This window comes from Rattus norvegicus, chromosome 13, assembly GCF_021556685.1.
Source record: "Rattus norvegicus strain SHRSP/BbbUtx chromosome 13, alternate assembly SHRSP_T2T, whole genome shotgun sequence".
NCBI lineage: Eukaryota > Metazoa > Chordata > Mammalia > Rodentia > Muridae > Rattus > Rattus norvegicus.
The window spans coordinates 71,031,098-71,051,295 of record NC_141546.1 but is presented as its reverse complement, the minus strand read 5'-3'; the positions used below and the strand labels follow the sequence as shown (position 1 = coordinate 71,051,295).

The following is a 20,198-nucleotide window of genomic DNA, read 5'->3' as shown; positions in this document are numbered from 1 at the left end:
TTGCCCCTTAGGTTAAGAGGTCAGCCATGTTTTGAGACCTGTGATGATGTCTGTCTTCTCTTCCTATCATTCCTTGTGTTTTCCCCTCTTGGTGTAGATGTTTGAGCCCATATACTTATTGAATCTCGAAGTCGTTAGTTTCTGTTGGTATCAACAGTGTTCTCATCCAGGAGAACCAAGGCTGTGGAAGGTGGTTAACCCGGAGCAGACTGTCAGCAGTGTATGTATGCTAAGCTATCATCAGCAGTGTATGTATGCTAAGCTATCATCATCAGCAGTGTATGTATGCTAAGCTATCATCATCAGCAGTGTATGTATGCTAAGCTATCATCAGCAGTGTATGTATGCTAAGCTATCATCATCAGCAGTGTATGTATGCTAAGCTATCATCATCAGCAGTGTATGTATGCTAAGCTATCATCAGCAGTGTATGTATGCTAAGCTATCATCATCAGCAGTGTATGTATGCTAAGCTATCATCATCAGCAGTGTATGTATGCTAAGCTATCATCATCAGCAGTGTATGTATGCTAAGCTATCATCATCAGCAGTGTATGTATGCTAATGCTAAGCTATCAACGCTATGCATGTTTAGAGTCCTCTTGACAATGCTGAATACAAATGTGTCTTTGTAACAGAGTATGAAAGTGCCCATACCTGTCCTTTCTGTGCCCTATCATTCCTGACTATCAGTAGTAACCCTTCTATCCATAAGATCTGTATCACATACAGGATATGATCCTGACACATATCCCTGGTTGATTATCAACATAACTTCTTCCCTGTAAAAATTCTCCGGCACACAGTTGTATACATTGTACATGGCAGCGAGCAATTAGGATCTGGCATGAAAAATTCTGCAAAATCACAGCTATGAAGTAGCAATGAAGATAACTTTATGGTCACCACAACATGAGGGTCACAGCATTAGGAAGCTTGAGAACCACTGGTCTAGGCTTTAATTACTTACTTTTTGGAACACTAACACGAATGACTCAATTTTTGTTGTTGGTTTTGAGAGAGGGTACTGCTGTGTAGACGCGAAGGTTAGTTTTGTTAGCCAACTTGATAGAATAACCCCAGAAGGATTAACGAGGGGTTATCTGCATTAGGGCTGGCCTATGGGGATGCTGTAAAGAGATGATGTGTAAGGTAGTCAGTGTGGGAAGATCCAGCCCATGGCAGGTGGCAGCACTCCCTAAGCAGGGAAGCCCTGAACAGATGAGAGGATAAACTGAGCTGAACTCAAACAGCTACGAATCAGGCACTCACTGCTTTCCACACTTGACTGGGCCCTGACTGGTCACCTCAGGTTCTTGCCTGCATCTCCACCCATTAAGTGACTAAGAGGTGCTTTAAGTTCCTGCCTTACCTCTCTACGTGATGGACTGGAACCTGGAGCCGTGCACCTAAAACAAACTCTTTCCCTTTAAGTTTCTTGTTGCTGGAATATTTTAATCATAAGAACAGAAAAGACACTGGTGCTGAGGAAGTGGGGTCGTCGCCACATCGTGCCGACCACGAGGCTTTCATGCCTTTGGACTGCTTTTTGAGTGAGTTTGGGAATTTAGGCTGGAAACGTTGTTAAAAGCCAGCAGTAGAGCTTAGCGGGCTGTTTCAGTGGGAGTTTGGAAGAACTCGGAAAGGGGAGAGGCCTGTATCTTAAGCCCTGTCTTTCCTCTCGGTGTGATAAGCACAGTGACAGGCACTCGCAGAAAAGGCTGGGGGACCTCGAAGGCCTTGCTAGGAAATGCAGTGGAGGGTATGTGAACTAAGTCTTCAGAAATCAAAACTGGACCACATGTCAACCCAAAATTCTTTTTTTTTAAAGGTTTTATTTATTCATCTTATATATGATGAGTACACTGTCACTGTCTTACACACCAGAAGAGGGCATCGGATCCCATTACAGATGGTTGTGAGCCACCATGTGGTTGCTGGGATTTGAACTCAGGACCTCTGGAAGAGCAGTCAGTGTTCATAACCACTGAGCCATCTCTCCAGCCCCTCAACCCAAAATTCTAAATCTCTTTCTTTCCTGTAATGAATGATGAGACGACCCACTTGTGTGGCTGGATGTCTTCTCTGCCATTTCACTGTGTTCTCATGCGTGTGTCCATCTTGTGACATGATACACTCAAAAGGCAAACAACAAGGGCAGGGTGGGCCTGGGCGTGGGGACCGAATGCCTCGCTCAGGGATACGGCTTTATATGGTGTATTCCCATTACTCTTGTCCACTTGCCCCTATAGCATAGGAGAGTCCTTCCTTTTGGGATTTAGTGGTTCAACAGGTTTGGGAGAACTTGGGTAGTTGATGCTTCCTTGTGCTCTGTTGCTGGGAGAGGAGAGAAGGTTCAGCATGTCAAAGGGTAAAGGCAAAACCACGGTGGACGGCTTGTCTGTGGACAAGGACTGAAGAGTGTGCAGGTACCGGAGCTGGACAGCAGCTGGGGTGCCCGACAGAATCTCAGCCGCCATCCTCAGGGACTCAGAGGCAGCTTTTTCCCCTTCGGCAGCAATCACCTACAGAAAGCACACGAAGAAACCCAACATGGCCATGCTGCTCACTTCACGGGGGTCTCAGGTGCTCGACTGCCACAGCGACCGCCCGCAAACAAGTACCACACACCGACCAGAGCCAGGCATTGTTAAACTTGGGCCAGTAGACTCAGCCTCTCCCTGCTGGAGTGTGAGCAGATTAAACTAGCGATCAAAAGGAAAGGCGGCTTCAGTCATGGGTCCTGAAGGACACGGATGGAGTTTAGGGGCTCTGTCGATGTGTGCTGGGCTTGAAAACTGAGGAGGATCCTGCTTGCCGAGTGAAGGACAAGTTTGTCAGAGTTCCAAGGGACAGACTTGGAATTATAACTTGGTCAAAAAGAATGGGCAAAGCGCTTCAGAGCGGAAGGCTCTTGGCACCCTCTCACAGATGCCACTCAACACTGGGCACAGATAGCTGGTTCAGAGATCTAGATGTAAGTGGCCTAATTTAAAGATTACCTCCTCCCTTGCTCTTAAAGGCTTTCGTTACTGATTCTTTTATATGGTCACAGTCTTTTTCTTCATTAACTCGGTTATTTGAGAGGAATCTGCCCCTCCATCCCTTTATTAGGGATGACAGGAGCCTTGGTCATCCCAGGATCCCAGGCACTGGAGAAGAAGGATAGTAAAGGGAGACTTTAAGGAGAGCGGGTAAAAGCAGAAGAGGAGGGGACATGTTAGCAGAAAGTTTGGGGAGAGGTTGAGGTACTGCACTGTCAGACCTGTGAACACACTATCAATAGAGGTGGGGACATAGCCAGATTCTACCCAGTTCCTGGACTAGTGTGGACCACTGGGTTCTCAGATGCCCTTCAAAGGCCTAGGCGGGAGGATGGGTGCTCAGGAAGGCCTCACCCGCACTTTGGCCTGTCTTTGTGCCTCAGCTTCCACAGCCAGAGAGTGCTGAAGCCCAGCTGGCAGCCGTACATCCTTACTGAAAAAGAAGACAGAGAATATAGGTGTCACCCTGACCTTAGCAGCCAGGACATTCTCACAGACTTGCCCCTGTCTACGGTGGTTTCACAAATAGCAATTAAAAAAAATGTATAGTCTATGTGCATGGGTATTTTGTCTGCACGCACATCTGTGTACCACATACATGCCTCTCACCCATAGAGGCCAGAAGAGGGCAACTGGAGTTATAGATGGTTGTGAGCTAACTGATGGGTGCTAAGAATTGAACGCAGGATCCTCTGGAAGAGTAGGAGAAATCACTGAGCCATCTCTCCAGCTTTGAAAGCAAAATCTGAATGGACAGATACAGCTGTTCTTAAGGTTCTGACATGGGAGATAGGGAAGAGCACATTTGGTGTCACTATGGAGGCTGCCTGGGGCTATGACATTCTAATTAAACAGGCCATATTTTATGTCCAAAATCTGTGGTCATCTTTCTCACTTAAGATCTCACATTAATCCAAGCTATTAAAGTTGGATAATGAAAAACAACTTTGAAGAGCCACACAATTAAAAACAAAGATTGGAAGAATTCATCTAAGTTTATGAAAGAATATTGACTTCAAGAGAAGGACTGAACAAACGAGAACAATTCTAGGATTCTGCGTAGAAAACATAGAAGTAAAATTTCATCACAGCACTTTCCTAACAACACTAAAGGTGTTTTCACACTGAGGAAAGTGAAAACCAAGCTCTGTATGGTCAGGCAATGCAGTAATGTTTGACTCTACAATAGAATGAAATGCTGGTGCACACCGCACCCCGGGTGAACCTTGGAAACCTATGCTAAGTGGAAAGAAGCAGACAAAAGTCTTTATGCTATGACTCCATTTCTGTGACACGACCAGAATAACAGGCACACCCACTGGAGGGACTCACGGGGCTGAGGTGAAGGGATTAGAGAGTTCTTGCTCATGGGTTTTGGGGCAGTGATGTAAATATGAAGTTAGATACTCAGGATAAAGCCACTAAGCTAATGCAAAAGCATGGTTCAAACGCTAAATTTTACAGTAAAAAGGCCCCTTACTGCATTATTAGAAACCAAGAGGATAGTTTGCTTAGAGGTCCTAGCAGTTGTATCTTGACTATGAGATGACCGGTCATCTTTCTCTAATATCAATGTGGCTACAGTATTTGAAATGATTTTTAAAATATCGTTCTTGCTGGTTATTTTCCTACCCACATTTCAGTTCTCTCCACTTTGATGCCCCAAACACAGGTCACTGAGTCCAAGGCAACCTGTGGAGGAAAGAGCAGACATCAGTGAGCCCTGCCTCCCCGGGGTGTGGGGGAAGGATAAGAGCCCTCTCCTGCACCACAGGCCATTGCTCTGTCCTCAGAACACGCCCTTCCACAGGACACTGCTTTTTAAAGTCACAGGGCCTGGGACAGAGACGCTTAACAGGACAGTGCAGTGCTGTTAAATAACCACCGTGGATCTAAAGCTGACGTGGGAACCTGAGTAACGGCTCCCAAACAAAGATGCTTATGTCCCCAGGACCTGTGGCTGTCTGGGAAGACTAGGATGTGATTAAATCAAAGGTTTTGAAGGACATAATCGCAGGAGTGTTTATCCAAGAGAGGGTTTGACTCTGGAAGACAAGGCGATGAGACAGTGAGCACAGGGCTGGTTCTCTGTGAAGGCTGGGGCTGGAAGGCAGAGGAGGAATGAAAGTGATCAGAGGCTTAGAAGGTTGTGGATTCTATCTCAGCCTCCACAAGGAATCTGCCAAGCTCATGCCTAGATTTGAGCCCAGGGAAGATGACTCTGCACTCTGATCATCAGGACTACAAAAGAGTACAGTAAGCTTGTGCTGTTTGAGGCACCAGGGTTGGGGGGATTTGTTATGTGAGTGATAAGGGATTAGTACAGACGGTATTTTTTTTTTCTGTTCGTTTTAAAACACACTCCTTAAATAACCTGCACCCCTAGGCTCAGGCCCTGCCATATGGCTATCATTTTTAGGATACTTTCATTCCCTTAACGCTGATGCCATCGGGCTCCTCATGCTTCTTAGCCTTCTCTTCCCTGCACAATTAAAGTTGGAAACAGAACTAGAGAAACTATCTGGGTTCTGGAAATGGATGAAGGGTAGGGCAGGGCAGGCCAGTCCATGTTGGCCTGGACTCCTTTCAAACTAAGCTTCCAGTAATTTCTTACTGGCTAAATCCTAATTTCAGTGCATTGCAAATCTTAAGAAGGACCAACCAGTTTGAGGGAGCAGGTGTGAGTAAGAAAATATTATTGAGAAACACATCGTAGATGAGGTGACATCGTAACAAACAACTAAGATTTGTCCTGTGGTGAGAAGAACTTCAGGCTGAGGAAATAGCTCAAGAGGAATTTGTGGTGGGGGAGAAAGAAAGCACTGTTGCATGCTGGGCGAATGCTGAGTAGGTGGGAGTTTGAGAATCAATAAAGAAAGGATAGTAGGGTGCAGGTTACAACAGTCGGGCCATTTCTCGATTCATTGAATCTTCTGCACTATGCCAAGTCCTTGGAATACACAATCTGGGGAGACAGATTTAAGTGCTTAAATCACAACTCATTTTAACAAAATTGAGCTTGGACATCAATGGCCTGGCCTTCATCCCTCAGAGGTGAGGGATGAACAAGGAGGAGGCTGAAGGGGACAGTGGGGAGCATGCTAAGTGGCTCATGTCAGCGTGGGGCTCCTGCCTGCCGCTCATCTTTGTGTCTTTCCAGCTTCTAGGTACTTTCCAGCTCCTTCACCCATCCTCAGTCTTTGGTCCTGTAGCTCCTCCATTTCACATCCTTCTTAGCTGCCTTCCAACCCAGGTTTGGTGTCCCCACGACTGCAGTGCTGGGCTGGGTCCCTGGTAGTAACTGCTCCCTGACTGGCCAGCTGCCTGTGGCCCTGCTTTGCTCTCCCGGTATCTCTTGCTGCCTTGGTAATCGGGGCGTCTACCCAGGCTGTAGATGAGACTGCAGAGCTGACTGCCTTTAATTGCAAATCAATTAAATATGAACAGCTGGGCAGCCAATGATGAAAGGGTAGGTGATGTCCGGTCTCTGAAAGTCTTACGTGAACTCACCACTCGTTACCTTTGGGCATCCTATGCCTGCCTCTCCAGCTAGAATCAGCATCTGGGAACCATCCTAGTGCATTGGCTTCAACCATCCTGCTCACCCCCACCCATGACTGCTTCGAACACTCGGTACTCAGCTGATGTTTCAGTGTGCCGAAGGTCACAGGGGAGTGACCTTAGGGAAGGGATGGAAGCGAAATCTGTACCCAGGCCAATGATGCCACTGACTGATTCCCAAGGAATGGCATCTCCAATGGCTGAACACCTTGCACATGGCACATTTAACAAATGACCATCCAGTGTTAAACGCATCTCGGTACCTTTACATCTTGGGCAATGCTCTTCCTTTCCAGGAGAATTTCAGTGAGGGATCGATGTGCCAAGAGGCGCTTCATGGTGGTTTGCACCAGGAACTGGATGGCTTTGGACACATGAGCTAGACTGCTTAGAAGAAGGGAGGCATTTTCCATGCGGTAGTAGCAGACAGCGTCTATCTCCATTATGAACATATCTTTGGTTACCACCTAAGCGGGGGAAAAAAAACGTGTGAATGCAGGCTGGATTCCTATGTGGGAGAGGGGAACTAAATGCATTTAATACTAAGTATTTTATAGGAGTAAGATTATAGTATGAAAATAAAGGAGTAATGGAAGGTTGATTCTTATCCAAAGTAGATATTCTTTTTTAATGCATGGGGATTTTACCAAGCATGGTAAAGAGTCAGGCATGGTGGTGGTTGCCTCTGGGAGAAGAGAAAGAGGAAAGAAAAATAAGCATCCTCTAAGGGAAGCCATTTATATTCATCAAAAGGAAGACTAGGAAAGAACTTTAAGCAAGGTGAGAGACAATTTGGGAAAGGCTTTATCTCTGATAAAGAAATATGGATGGTACTCAACACCACTGATCATTAGGGACGTGCCAATCACCTGCTCGGGAGGCTGCCATTAGGAAAATGTAACAGGGGCTGGAGAGATGGCCCAGCCTTTAAAGCTTAGGCTCACAACCAAAACACAGGAAAGTATAGCCGAGGTGGGGAAAGGGAGTGGAGTTCTGAAGGGAATGTGGGGAGGCTGTGACCCGTCACTGCTGCTGACTCGTGGGATGGTGCAGCACTGCGGGATGCAGCTACCCAGCAGGGCGACTCCCCCAAACTTAAAAAGAGCACAGTCAGGTGTTTGTCGGCCACGTGCACACCTTCAAGTTCTCTCCATACACATTCTTCAGAGAGAGGTCTAATCCAGCCTGTAGCACCCTGTGTTCTCCAGAACCACAGAACCAATAGGGAGAGGGAGAGGAAGAGAGAGAGGAAGAGGGAGAGGGAGAGAGAAAGAGAGAGAGAGAGAGAGAGAGCATGCGTGTGTGTGTGTGCGCACGTGTGTGTGTGTGTGTGCGTGTAGCTTGATGACTTTTAAAGGATTAGTTCATGTGATTATGGAAGCTGGTAAGGCCAAAATTCGCAGTCTGGAGCCCCCAGGAAAGCATTTACATTGTCTCCTGGAAGAAAACTTCCTCCTCTTCAAGCCAAAGTCAGTTCTTTAAAACTTTCAACTGACTGTATGAGGGCACACCCACATTGTCAAGGGTAAGCTGGTTTATTAAAATTTGCTGATTTAAATATTAACCCAATCCCCCCAAATACCTGCACAACGTCATCCTGATTTGTTTAACTAAGTATAGGCCAAATGACTGAGGCCTAGCTTAGCCGAGTTGATTAATTACAAGATTAACTACTATCAATTCCTTTGCTCATTTTTGAAGGTTAGATTGTGGCTTTTGCTGTTTGTATTGATCTGAATGAACTCCCTCTACATCCTATATATTAAACTCTTATAAATTATTTGAAAACATGCTTTCCTACTGCATAGGCTGCCTTTCGCTCTGTTGATTGTCTACTTTGATGATTGTGCTTTTAATCATCTTTTGAGCACGGTCACCTCGCCTTGGAATTGACTTGGATGGGAGAGCACGGGAAGGTCAAGACGAAATGCGCTATGTCAGCTTACCTCATGGAAAGGTATTTCCAAGGTCTGGAGACGGAGGTCAACCTTGTGATAGGTGTCCAGGCAGGGTAGAAAAAAGAACAGGCCTACGAAAGGGCATGAAGGAGGGAACATGTGAACAGCCAGTGTGAAGACTGTTGGAGATGACCTTTTCAGAGCCAGGCTGCATGACTGGCTTAGCCTATGGGACCCAGAGACTGCTGGGTAGCTTCCTTGTAACTAAAGAATTGTCCTGTAACTCACTATTCATCTGGGATGGTTCTGAAGGTAAAGGAGGTGGCAGGGGGATACATTGTTAAAACTAAGTGCAGCATATCAGGTATAAAGGGAGATTGTTCTAGAAAACTAGGCCACTTGCTCACTTTAGGATCTTATTGACCCTTCCAGATCTCTTACACACCTGTCTCTCCAGTAGATTCAGTCTCTGTAAATTCATATGCATGGATGTTAACCTTAATGTGTCTTAGAGCCTTTTAGGTTCTGTATAAAATTGTATTCTGTGAAAGTAATAGTGCTTCAATTTAGAGCTGACAACCTCTGAGTTATTTCTGAGAATGCCCCAGGATCGCCAGAGTAGCAACATCATGGCAGCTGCTTTGTGTTGGCCAGTTAGTCCTCACTTACCCCAGATGGTGTACATACTCCACGTGCAGCCTCTGTAGATTGTTTCATTGACAGTTTCCTAAAGCCCACCAGATGATTTAAGACTGTGGTGTTTGTATCCCCCACCATCACCCCCATAGGCTCATGTATTTAAAGGCTTAGTCACTAGGAAGTGGCTCTATTTGAGAGGATTAGAAGAATTAAGAGGTGTGGCCTTGTTGGAGGAACTGTGTCACTGGGGGTGGACTTTGTGGTTTCAAAAGCCCACGGCAGGGCTGGGTGATTCTTTTCTCTCCCTCTCTGTTTCTCCACCCCCCACCCCCCACCCCCCGCTTATAGATCAGAATGTAGCTCTCACCTATGCTCCACTGTCTGCCTGTACGCTGCCATGCTCCCCACCATGATGATAATGGACTAAGCCCCTAAAACTATGAGCAAGCCCCATCTAAATATCTTCATTAATGAGAGTCACCTTGGTCATGGTGTCTCTTTACAGCAGCAGAACAGTGAGTAAGACCGGGACCCTTCAAGAGACACAGCCTTGTGGAGACTAGTGCCAGCTCACAGTACCAAGGATGTATGGGGGAACAGCCAGTTAGAACCTTTCCTCAGCCCCCAAAGCGAAGGTTCCTGAAAACCAGGGCCATAGCAAGATGTAATGCATTCTGGAACTCCAGAGTCTGGTTTGATGTTGTGTGGACTTGTATATTGGGTTCTGAATCTTGAAGCTCTGATACATGTGTTTCCTAGACAGGTCTCCATTTTTTTAACTTGTTCTTGCAGGCATGGCTGAGGACTTAGACTCCCTCAGTATATGTATCATGGGATTTCACTCTTTCTTATGCCTTCTTGGCTGTCTCCAAAGGCGAACTACTAGACTTAGACTAACCATACTTCTATCTATATGCCCTGGAGTTTGGCTGGACCTGCTGTGGGCTTTCAGATCCTAAAGATCAGGAATGCCTTATTCCTCTAGTCCCCGGTAGTTAGTGCACCGTCTGAGACACTAGGATTCAGTCTGTGCCCCGTCTCCCAACTAAACACGTATTTGTTACTAGATACTGAATTTTGCTTTGAGCTTAATCCGATCAGCTAGGATTTTCCCTGAGAAGTCACAGGATTCTGACGATCCACACACTGTACTCAGACCAACACTGGGCTCAGGCCAATCCTTAGCAATGGGCCTGAAGCTAACTTGCTGTGCCAACTAGACTAGCCCTGGTGTAGGGCTCTCTCCACACATCGTCTCTCTTGGCCACCTGTGACCTATTAATAATGCTTTCTGATGATTTAATGACAACCTGCCCTATATTTAATAGATTAAAGCACAAATATATTGAATCAAATAACTTCATGTAATATATATGCATGGACTAAAGAAATCATCAACTCATGGGATGGGATAAGATTTTAAAAAACAGAGGATAATTCTTACCAGGTCCTTTGGCTCTTCCAGGAAGCAGATGTCCCAGTCGGAATATAATTACTCTTTCGTATTCTTGAACAACCTAAAAGGAAATGCAATGCTTTTAAATGACTTCAGAGGGGGAAAAAGGTTTCAAAAGACCTGTGCATGAGAGTGATTCTAGGTTACAGGAGTCTTTTGTTAGCCAGGCATTAGCCAGGCATGATGGTGCATGCCTTTAATCCAAGTACTTGGGAAACAGAGGCAGAGGCAGGCAGATCATTGTTAGTTCAAGGCCAGCCTGGTCTCTATAGTGAGTTCCAGGAGAGCCAGAGCTATAGAGAGACCCTATCACAAAACAAAACAAAACAAAACAAAACAAAACAAAACAAAACAAAACAAAACAAAACATCCTTTGAGAACTGAGGGCTGGGCAAGGTGCTTTTCATACCAACTATCTCACCACTTGGGGGAGGCAGAGGTAGGAGGATCACCCATGTGGTGTGTTCTATATTGCAGATTCCAGAATAACCAGTGTTACACAGACTTTGTCTCAAAAAGGAGGTAGGAGGAGGAGAAGGAGAGACTGCCCAATGCACGGTGTAGTAAGAACCCAGATTTGAACACGTAGAACCCATGTAAAGCTGGACGTGGTAGTGCATGTCTACAACCCGAGTGCTCCTACAGTGAGCCAGAGGCAGAGACCGATGAAGCCTAGGAAGCCTGTGGGCCAGCCAGCCTGATGTATAACAAGAGACCCATCTCAGACAGGAGGAAGGTAAGGACGCCCAAGGTTCTCCTCTGTCCTCCTTAAGTCAAGTAGTCCACACACACACACACACACACACACACACACACACACACACACACACACACCAGTGACAATCTAAAATCTATACACAGTAAATACAGACACCAGTGAGACAGGACCTTGGCTGTGTTAATGAAAATGTGAAATGAAACGATTGTATGCCAACAAATTAGCTTAGAGAGACACAACTACACACATATGCACACGTATGATTTGCTAACATATTGTCCTAGCCATGACAGAAGACCTACACCAACATCGTACCTGGGAAGTGTAAAAGTGAAATGCAGACAGTCCCTGGAGCACAGGGAGGGCAGGGAACAGCAGGTTGGGAGAATGAAAAAGGCTTCATGTTACACTGAGCCAGGTCTTGAAGGAAGGAGAGCTCTCTTGGAAGGTGGGGAAGTATCAAACACAGACTGAGACTGGCCTCGTTTGGGCTATGAGAGACAACAGAAAACCATCTTGTGGGGTTGTGTGGGAACTCACCTTTATGCAGAACCAGATGGAAAAGGGAAACGTTACGATGATGAAGATCAGGGAGGAGAGGACAAGAAGCCACTCGCAGGCCCCTAATCCAGAGGGCTTGATCCCTAGGGAAGCAATGATGTTGAAACATCACCATGCGCAGTGAGCAGCATTTGTCAGTCTAGAGCTTAGTATTACAGTCAGAGCTGTTTGGAGACACGTCTGGGAAAGCTGGAATGAGCCGGGCATCCAAATGACCAGAGTTCCCAGGTCTGGGGTATCATCCGTGTGAAGGATTGTGTGGACCAATGGGAGGCAGAATAACCTGGACAGGCAAGGGGGACTGGGGGACCGGAAGGCCAGGGGGACCAGTTGGTTCCAGTTCTACTTCCACTCATTTCAAAAGTCCATGGATGACTTTGAAGCAGGGCTCAGGATCTTTTGAAAACTCAATTTCCCCACCTATATAATGGGATGTTGACTGATTACAGTCTCATAATAGCTAACTAGCGAGCTGTATCCGATACATCAGTTCAAGGGTGAGAGGGCATATACACATAAAGATGCTAGCTTGTGCTCGGCATGTCTGAGGTTTCACTGTGTGAAGTGTCTACAAGTTCCTGGCACTGTCTGCCATGCCTGACATTCTTTAGCGTCCCTTTAATGGACTAAGGCGTTCTGCAGTCTTTGGAAGTCATCCATTTAGCACAGTGTTAGGCTGTGTGTAAAACGGTGTTGTGGAACCGGGGTGCTTCACATCCACCATGCTTTGACCCAATATCAGATTCTTCAGAGAACATCTAGGCTTCAGGGCTGGGTTGGGACAGTTAAGGTGACTCACCACTTGGATTGGGAACTGGCTTTTCTATCTTTTCTAGAGCATCGTGTAAGCTGCCCCCCACCCCGTTAATCCTGTTCCTCTCGTACGTTCTGTCTAGAGCAAGCTATTTACTCAAAGCATTTTCTCTCACCTGTGATGTGTAACTGAGGAAACAAAGCACCCAGTGTGTGCCTGCCACATAGAGAGGGCACCACAAACGGGGCTCCCTCTCTTGCCTACTTCCCTGCTGTGATCAGGCATTTCTACAGCATTGAACCCAATGACCTCTCCTAAGGACCAGAGGGTTACCAGGCAAAAAGTACAAGCGGCAGGGTGCATTTACACTACGGTGCAGATGTCCGTGAACAGTAGCTTTCTGTGATCCAACATACATTGCATTCCTGTAACTAGGAAATGCTAACTCTCCACATAGCCAGCAGACAGCAACATAATATGCTGCTCCTTACTTTCCTCAAACATATGCCAGTCTTTAATGTGGGCATAATGACTTTTTTTTTTACATTTGTTATGAAGAGGACTGGAGGTGGGTAACTTTCCCCCTAAGTGTGGTATCCACGGAGGTAAAAGGGACACCTTTGTTCCTACCCTCTACTGTGATACAAGAGTGTTCTTTTTTAGCTCGCAAGGACTTAGCTGAGATTGTGCAAAGTGCGTTGGAAGGCTTATTTTATTCCCACTCTAGCCTATGAAACATTGTGGTCTGGTCGATAGTGACGGCTCTTTCTGTGGTCGCACTGCTGGCAAGTGGCTAGGCTCACATTTGAACTCAAGTCTGGCTCTTCGACTTGGTTCTGCTGCCTTTGAGGTTGCGGGGCTGGTCGTGGGAAGTCATTCCAAAGAAAGGTTAAAATACTCTTAGTCTTAAGATTGATGGGCAAGGGTGAGGGAAGAAGAGGCACAGGGTTGTTGCTCAGAGCCATCATATAGAGTGCTGAGTCCACAGGTCCATGACCACAATACACCTTGACTGGATCCTGTCTAGGGTCCAAGTATTACTGATGCTGCTATCTGTATTTCATCTGATTTTCATTTGACACACTTTGGTCTCCATCACTAGGTAACTGCCTAACTCACGCCTTCCCCACCCCACCCCCAACCCCGGACCCCGCGCGCTCTTGTGTGTCTGGCTTTGTCACAGTGGGGCAACTTGCACTTGACTGACATCTCTGGCGTACCTTCCTCTTATGGGACCTGCCTTTCATACCTTCCTCTGGTCGCTCGCTCTCCAGCAGGGCCACCACTTCCGTACCCTCCTCACCCGGGCTTCGAACCTCGTCCACATTCACTACCGTGGCTGCTGGAGCTCGGTGCTCCTCCCGGGTCCCCGTCCGCCCGGCGCTCTGCCGCTCTGCCCCAGCATCCGGGCGCGCGCGGCCTCTGTTGCCCCTCCCGGCCTTTGACTTCTTGTCATCCCTAGAAGAGGACCTGCTACCTCTCCCGTGGGTCTTTCTGGAAGAGCTCCGCGCCCTGCTGTCCATTCTACGCGGCGGGCACGCCCCTCAAAGCCAGATGCTGGCAGAGTCGCAGCCCCAATTTTCTGAGCGGCTGGGGAGCGAACCAGGACCTTAAGGACCTTGCTGCCCGGAGGGAGGTGCGGAGGGCGGGGCCTGAGGTGGGCTTACCCACACCAAACCCAACTGCTGTTCCTTCGAGGGTCTGGGTGGAGCCAGCAGACAGACAGGGTGCGATGCTCTCAGAGGACCTGGGTGGGAGATTCCTGGTGCCAGTGCACCGGGTTGCTTTGAGAAAGACCACAGCAGGCACTGCTTAGGTGGCTAACAGTGGTGTGAAGTAGGACACGAGGGGATCTGCTTTAATTTCGGTGTTTAGAAAGGTTCGCTTTTCTCTCCCAGATCCTGTTCCCTTGCTTTCTTGAAAGCTAGAGTTCAGGGTTTTTGAAGATCCCCCGCCAAGCTGCTTCCAGTTGCAAACCCAGGGGCTGCCTCACCCTTTTCTAGAGGAACTTGACGTGTCCGTGGATTTCTCTCGTATTCCACTGTTTCTGTTTGGAACAGAAGTGTGTCTAGATAACTTTTAAAGCAAAGTTCACAATTTTACTCCAATAGCTGGAGCCCAGGGTGATCAGTTCATTCACTCTTTAGTTTTGATATTGATTTCACACAGGCTGCCTTTCCTCTCAAAAACCGCGTTAAGAAAACTTTAGTGATGAGACCCTAAAGTAAATTAATCTTTAAAACAGTTTTCTCATGTGTTCTAGCCATGGGAATATAATAAAAATTTAGTAACCTAATAACTTGAAATTCTGACCCAGAGTTTTTCTTTTAAAAAGCAATTTTATGTATAGGTGTTTTGCCTGCATGCATGTTTGTATACCTTGTGCATACCTGGTGCCTATAGAGGTTAGGGGACATTAGATTCCCTGGAACAGAAGTTATGGACTGACATGTGGATGCTGGGAGTCAAACCTGGGTCCTCAGGAGCAGCAGCTGTGCTGACAGCTGAGACATCTTTCCAGCCCTTGACACTGATTCTGTCATAAGCTACATGAGAGGGCAAACATTTAAAAAGTCTGGTTCAATTAGTGCTTCCCATCTAGAATAGCACACTGAGAAAAGCTCTGTAGCTGCCTTTTGGTTCACATAGATAAGAGGACTACGATTTTCTTCTCCATATCTAAGCAACATAAGCACCTGCTTACCCATCGGTTGGGATTACGGATGATGAAAGCCATCTGAAAGAAAAGCAGGGTAAAATGGCCAGTTCAGCGTTCCGGAAGGTGGAGGCGCTGGGGAGGGCAGTACAGAGTCCGCAGGGGGCTGTCAGCCTCCTCTATGACTGCAGTGTTTATCTTCAGATTCCTTTTTAATTGAAAATGTTGCTCATGCCTTTGTTGAAACTATTCTATACACTCATAAGCTCTTAAGACTTCACTCCTTGTTTGGATTTGTAGAGACTGACGTCTGTCAGAGCAGCTGGGAGGAGAAACTCACTGTTGACTTGTGTGCAAGAGGCAGGGAGATTTTAAGATGTTATAACCATTCCTGTTTTAGTGCCTTCAAATATGAAACTGTATAAAAGAAGGCGTGGACATAACTATGCAGACGATCCACTCGTGAAACATAATTTATTGGCATTAGATAAAAGTTCAAATGTTACATTTGGAACCTGGCAGCTACAAAGTTGTGTTAAGTCAGCTTTCTCAATGTCCAGACGTCAGCCTGACCAACTCTGGAGAGCAGCAGGGCCTAGGGAAGTGAGGCTGATGGAAGTCGGTCCAAGGCTTCGGAATGGGGATGGTGCGGATTTAGAAAATATTTCAGAGGAGAGAAAGACGATTCTCTAAATCTACATTAAGCACCTACTTACAACTTGATCTATTTTAAATGACAGCCTGGCAATCTCTCCATATTATGGAACTTGGTAAAGGTTTCGAGAGGCTTAGTGAGCTGAGCAGTTGGCCTTAATTGCAGCTTCTCTGGAAGACCCACCTTCCAGAAGACGATTTGTCAAATCACTACTGGAGTGGACATCTTCTTTTTGAATCAGTGCAGGGTAGACCCTGAGATTTTGTTTTTTGAGATAGGGTTCCTCTGTGTACCTGTCCTGGAACTCACTCTGTAGACCAGGCTGGCTTTGAACTCAGAGATTTGCCTGCCTTGGCCTCCCAACTGCTGGGATTAAAGTTGTGTGCCACCACTGCATGGCTGAGACTCTGCATTTTTAAATTTGTTCCTGGCTGAGCAAAAGGCAGAATGTCTTATATTAAGTGGTGAACAGTGGAAGAAATGGTGGAAATAAGTCCAAAGTGGGCTGCTTGTTCAAGGACTGGGCTGTACAGGAGAAGCAAGAAAGGGAAACAGGTCAAGGAAAGAGGGCTGGTTTTCTCCCCTCCCTGGCTATCCCTTTCTAGGCAAGATAAAATGAATCAGGATATATTCTTGTTATAGGGATCTATAAAGGGATGGAAACGCAGAAGTGTATAGTGATATCCGAAGGGTAATATGCTCATGGTCCTACGGGTGCCATGGGGCTGGGAAACAGATCCCTCACCCCAACACCTGAAGGAAAGATGTGGGGAGGCTGGTGCAGACCTGGGCTAGAGCTGGGGTTTATAGAGAAATTCACATTTTTAATGAGGACTAAAGCAAAATTGTCTCCCAGAGGTGGCGTAATAGTGGGTTGAGATATCTAAGATGGATGGCCAAGTCTTGGAGTAACTGTCAACAAGACTTTAATCTTGGTACCAAATGGCCAAAACTGGACATTAATATTCAAAGCCTTGGAAAGTGGGACTAATGTATATTGATTCTACCATGGGTTTCTAACCAACCATTCCTTAACTATCAAAATGTTCTATAAGGCTGAGACTGTAGCTCTGTTGGGAAGAAGCAAAAGAAATTTATTCTAAGTACCACCATTTCCTTTTTCCACTCCATGTATCATAAGGAGAAACTAAATTGAAGGTCCCAGGCCCAAGGGAAGTTGACTTCCCAATAGTTTAACAGCTTCTAATATAAGAGTTCAGATATTTCAGGGATAACCTGTAAGGGAACAGTTGTCTGAATCCAGACACATCAAAGACAATTTCTCCATCTTGCTGGCAGGGTCAAACTAAGTTCATGCTCCCAGAGCCAGGGACCTGGTCATAATCTGATTGTTGAAAACTTCCTAGCTCAACCCCTTATGTCAAAATATGATTGGACGGTGCTCCAGCCTATCCTGCTCCGCTTTGCTTCGAGGTTTTAGCCTTTAAATATGCCATGCAGCATTCTTTGGGGTCCTGGCTCTCCTGAGTCTGTTCTTTGGCCCTGATCAATCCATATCAGCTTGATTACATTTTTGTCATCTGCATTGACCTGATGTTTGAGTTATGTTGGATTTAAGTGGACCCCTCAGAATCCTGTGCTTGCATGGCAGGCACAAAGGCCCTGGGCTCAATCCCCACCACTGTCAAAAAGTTCCAGGAACTCACTGACTTCCTGAACTCACTGACTTCCTAAGGCAAGAATGTGTGTAGGAGCAGCTGCAACTGAAATTCACTCCCAGATTGCAATCGGGTTGGTGCTGTGAGGAGACCAGGTGCAGGCTGTTAATTACCGGATAACAAATAGGTCATTGGCCATCCTAACAGACAGGGAAAGCAAGTGGTGACCTGACCTACAGAGTTCTCTGCTGATAGTTAAATGTAGGGCCCAAGAAATGAACTCCACAAACAACCCACTTGGACTTTTTGTGTGTTGCAACAAACAAACCAGCAAAACACAGGGTTTATGTTTTGAGAATAGAGACTTCTCCTGTCCTAAGTCCTACAAAGGCAGCACACACTATTCTAAGCACTAAACCCAGATTCTAGATCCGCAGCCCTGAAATGAATTCCAAGATTGAAACATTCCATCCTGTAGCAAAGCTCTTTAAACAGGAAGGTAAACAGCTCAAACAGCTTCAAGACCTGAAACTGAGCAGATTCACTAGGCCTCTCCCTCCCTGCCAGAGGAAACAATAAAGCCTGAGAGTCCCTCTTAACTGAGCCAAGTTGCCAAGAAGACTCTCAGACCAGACCAGCTGCCCGGAGGGAGCAGAAATCAGCAGAAGAGGTTTAGAACAACTTTAAAAGAACAGGTTCCAACCTGTTGAGCTGCCTGTAGGCAGTGTTTTCCAGGTTCTCAGCTTTTGTGAGGTATCACCCATGTTGGGGTGGGCTTGGGTGATGCGGCTAGCGGTCTTTTGAGTCTTTTTCTGTTCCTGTAAATAATTCCAATAAAACTCATTGCTTCACCAAGTTGGACTTGGGCGGTAACTATACAATGTCTGTGATGGGCTTCCCATGGGAGAGAGTGTCAATGTTGTGTGGCATCTCCCTAGGAAAGTCACAAAACTATGGCAAAATTCATCTTGGGCTTTCCTCAAAAGACAGTCTTGAGACCTCCTATGGATAGCTATTCTAGGGAAAATACTCAAGCTTTGCAGTGACTACCACTTGTCAGAACAATAATTGCGTTCACCGTATGCCATCACTGTTTTAAGCTTCTATGGCTTAGGAGATAAGTGTCATTTTGATCCACGTTTGACTTTGCATACGGTTAGTGGGACTCAATTTATCACCTACTTATGAGTCTTGTTACAAAGTGAGTTGTTGGAATAAGTAATTTTAGCAGTGGATGGAAGTCCTAATCGTGGGGACTGAGGTATTTTGTGATAGGAAACTTCACGTGGTGTGGAGAAGGTACACTGAAAGCAGCATTCCTGGAGATGTGCAGAAGTATGGCCATGACGGAAAGGTGGCTTCCACGCTCTCCCAGGTATAGCTTTCCGAATAGAAGGTGCTGCTCCTTAATGAAGCAGCGTCATGCTGTATGTGCTCTCTCCTCTATCCCTCCAATAACCTTACAATTCAAAGTTTGTTGTTTACTACCTGATATAGTTTGTCAATTCCACACAACCTAGAATCATGTAGGAAGAGAATCTCAGTGAAGGATTCTCTACATCAGGTTGGCCTGTGGGAAAGGTTACTGGATATTTTTATTGATTTGGTTAACTACTCTGGGATGACCCAGCCTGAATGTGAATGTCACCATCCTTTGGGTGTGAGCACTGGATATAAGGGAAAAAAAAATCACTAAGCAGGCATGTATTTTCTCTGTTCCAGACTGCAGATGTTACAAGTTGCATAAGATTCCTTTCTTGACTTCGACAGTGCTTGATTGTCACTTGGAATTGTGAGCCTAGTTGGTTTTTGTCGGGATGTTTTTATCAGAGCAACAGAATTAAAACTAGAATATTATTCAACAATCATTCTATTACAGTCTGCACCTGAGCCAGACATGTTGGTCCACACCATAATCTCTCCATGGTAGAGGCAGGAGAATCTAATTAAGTTTGAGGACAGCCTTGAGCTACAGAATAAGACTTTCTCAAAAGAGAGGAAAAGTTAACGTTCTCGGTAGGAATAAAATATAAAATTAACGTATACAGAATTCCTGGTGCTAGGTATGGTAACTTTATCTCAGATTATTGGGTCTGAGAATCCGGGGCGATATCCTTTTTGAGGGACTCATCTAGTGAGATATTTTCTGAAAACGTTTTAACTCTACTCTTAATGTTGTTGGCTTGCCAAGGTAAAAGGATACCAGATTCAGCTGGGTAGATCTTACTTGTATGGCGGACTAATTTCCACTGTTCTAGAGATAGTTTATTCCTAAAGTCTCTTGATTCCTTTTCTCAGGCTTTGTCTAAGGAGGGATTTTTGTTTTAGTTCGTTCTGAGGATTCGATGGGCCCTTAAAAATACGAAGACGTTCCTTCTAAAACGTGTCATTGAAACGTTGCAGTATGTGGGTCCGTTTTTCATTTTAGGGTGCTCTTCCCCTGTTAATCTACCAATCAGGTACTCCTGCTCAGCTAAAAGACGGATATATAAACCCTTTCTAGTTTCGGTTTTTAAGAGACTCTTTAATATTCTTCATTCACTGATAGAACATTTTGTTCTCTTGGGGATATTCCTTTATGGGTTTTAGGCAGAATAGTACTTGGGCGCTTAGGGATTCCTGCCCTCTTTATGCAAC

General features: G+C 45.9%; 1 protein-coding gene across 1 annotated transcript; it reads right to left on the bottom strand.

Moving 5' to 3' along the window:
- Positions 1-1,828: 1,828 nt before the first annotated feature.
- Positions 1,829-14,215, bottom strand: Nphs2 (NPHS2 stomatin family member, podocin). The gene is made up of 8 exons (NM_130828.3): positions 13,881-14,215; positions 11,857-11,960; positions 10,587-10,659; positions 8,552-8,634; positions 6,869-7,072; positions 4,681-4,736; positions 3,399-3,477; positions 1,829-2,525 (listed from the first exon to the last, which is right to left on the bottom strand). The coding sequence occupies exons 1-8, from the start codon at positions 14,152-14,154 to the stop codon at positions 2,247-2,249; spliced, it is 1,152 nt and encodes a 383-aa protein (NP_570841.3). The 5' UTR covers positions 14,155-14,215; the 3' UTR covers positions 1,829-2,246.
- Positions 14,216-20,198: the final 5,983 nt, after the last annotated feature.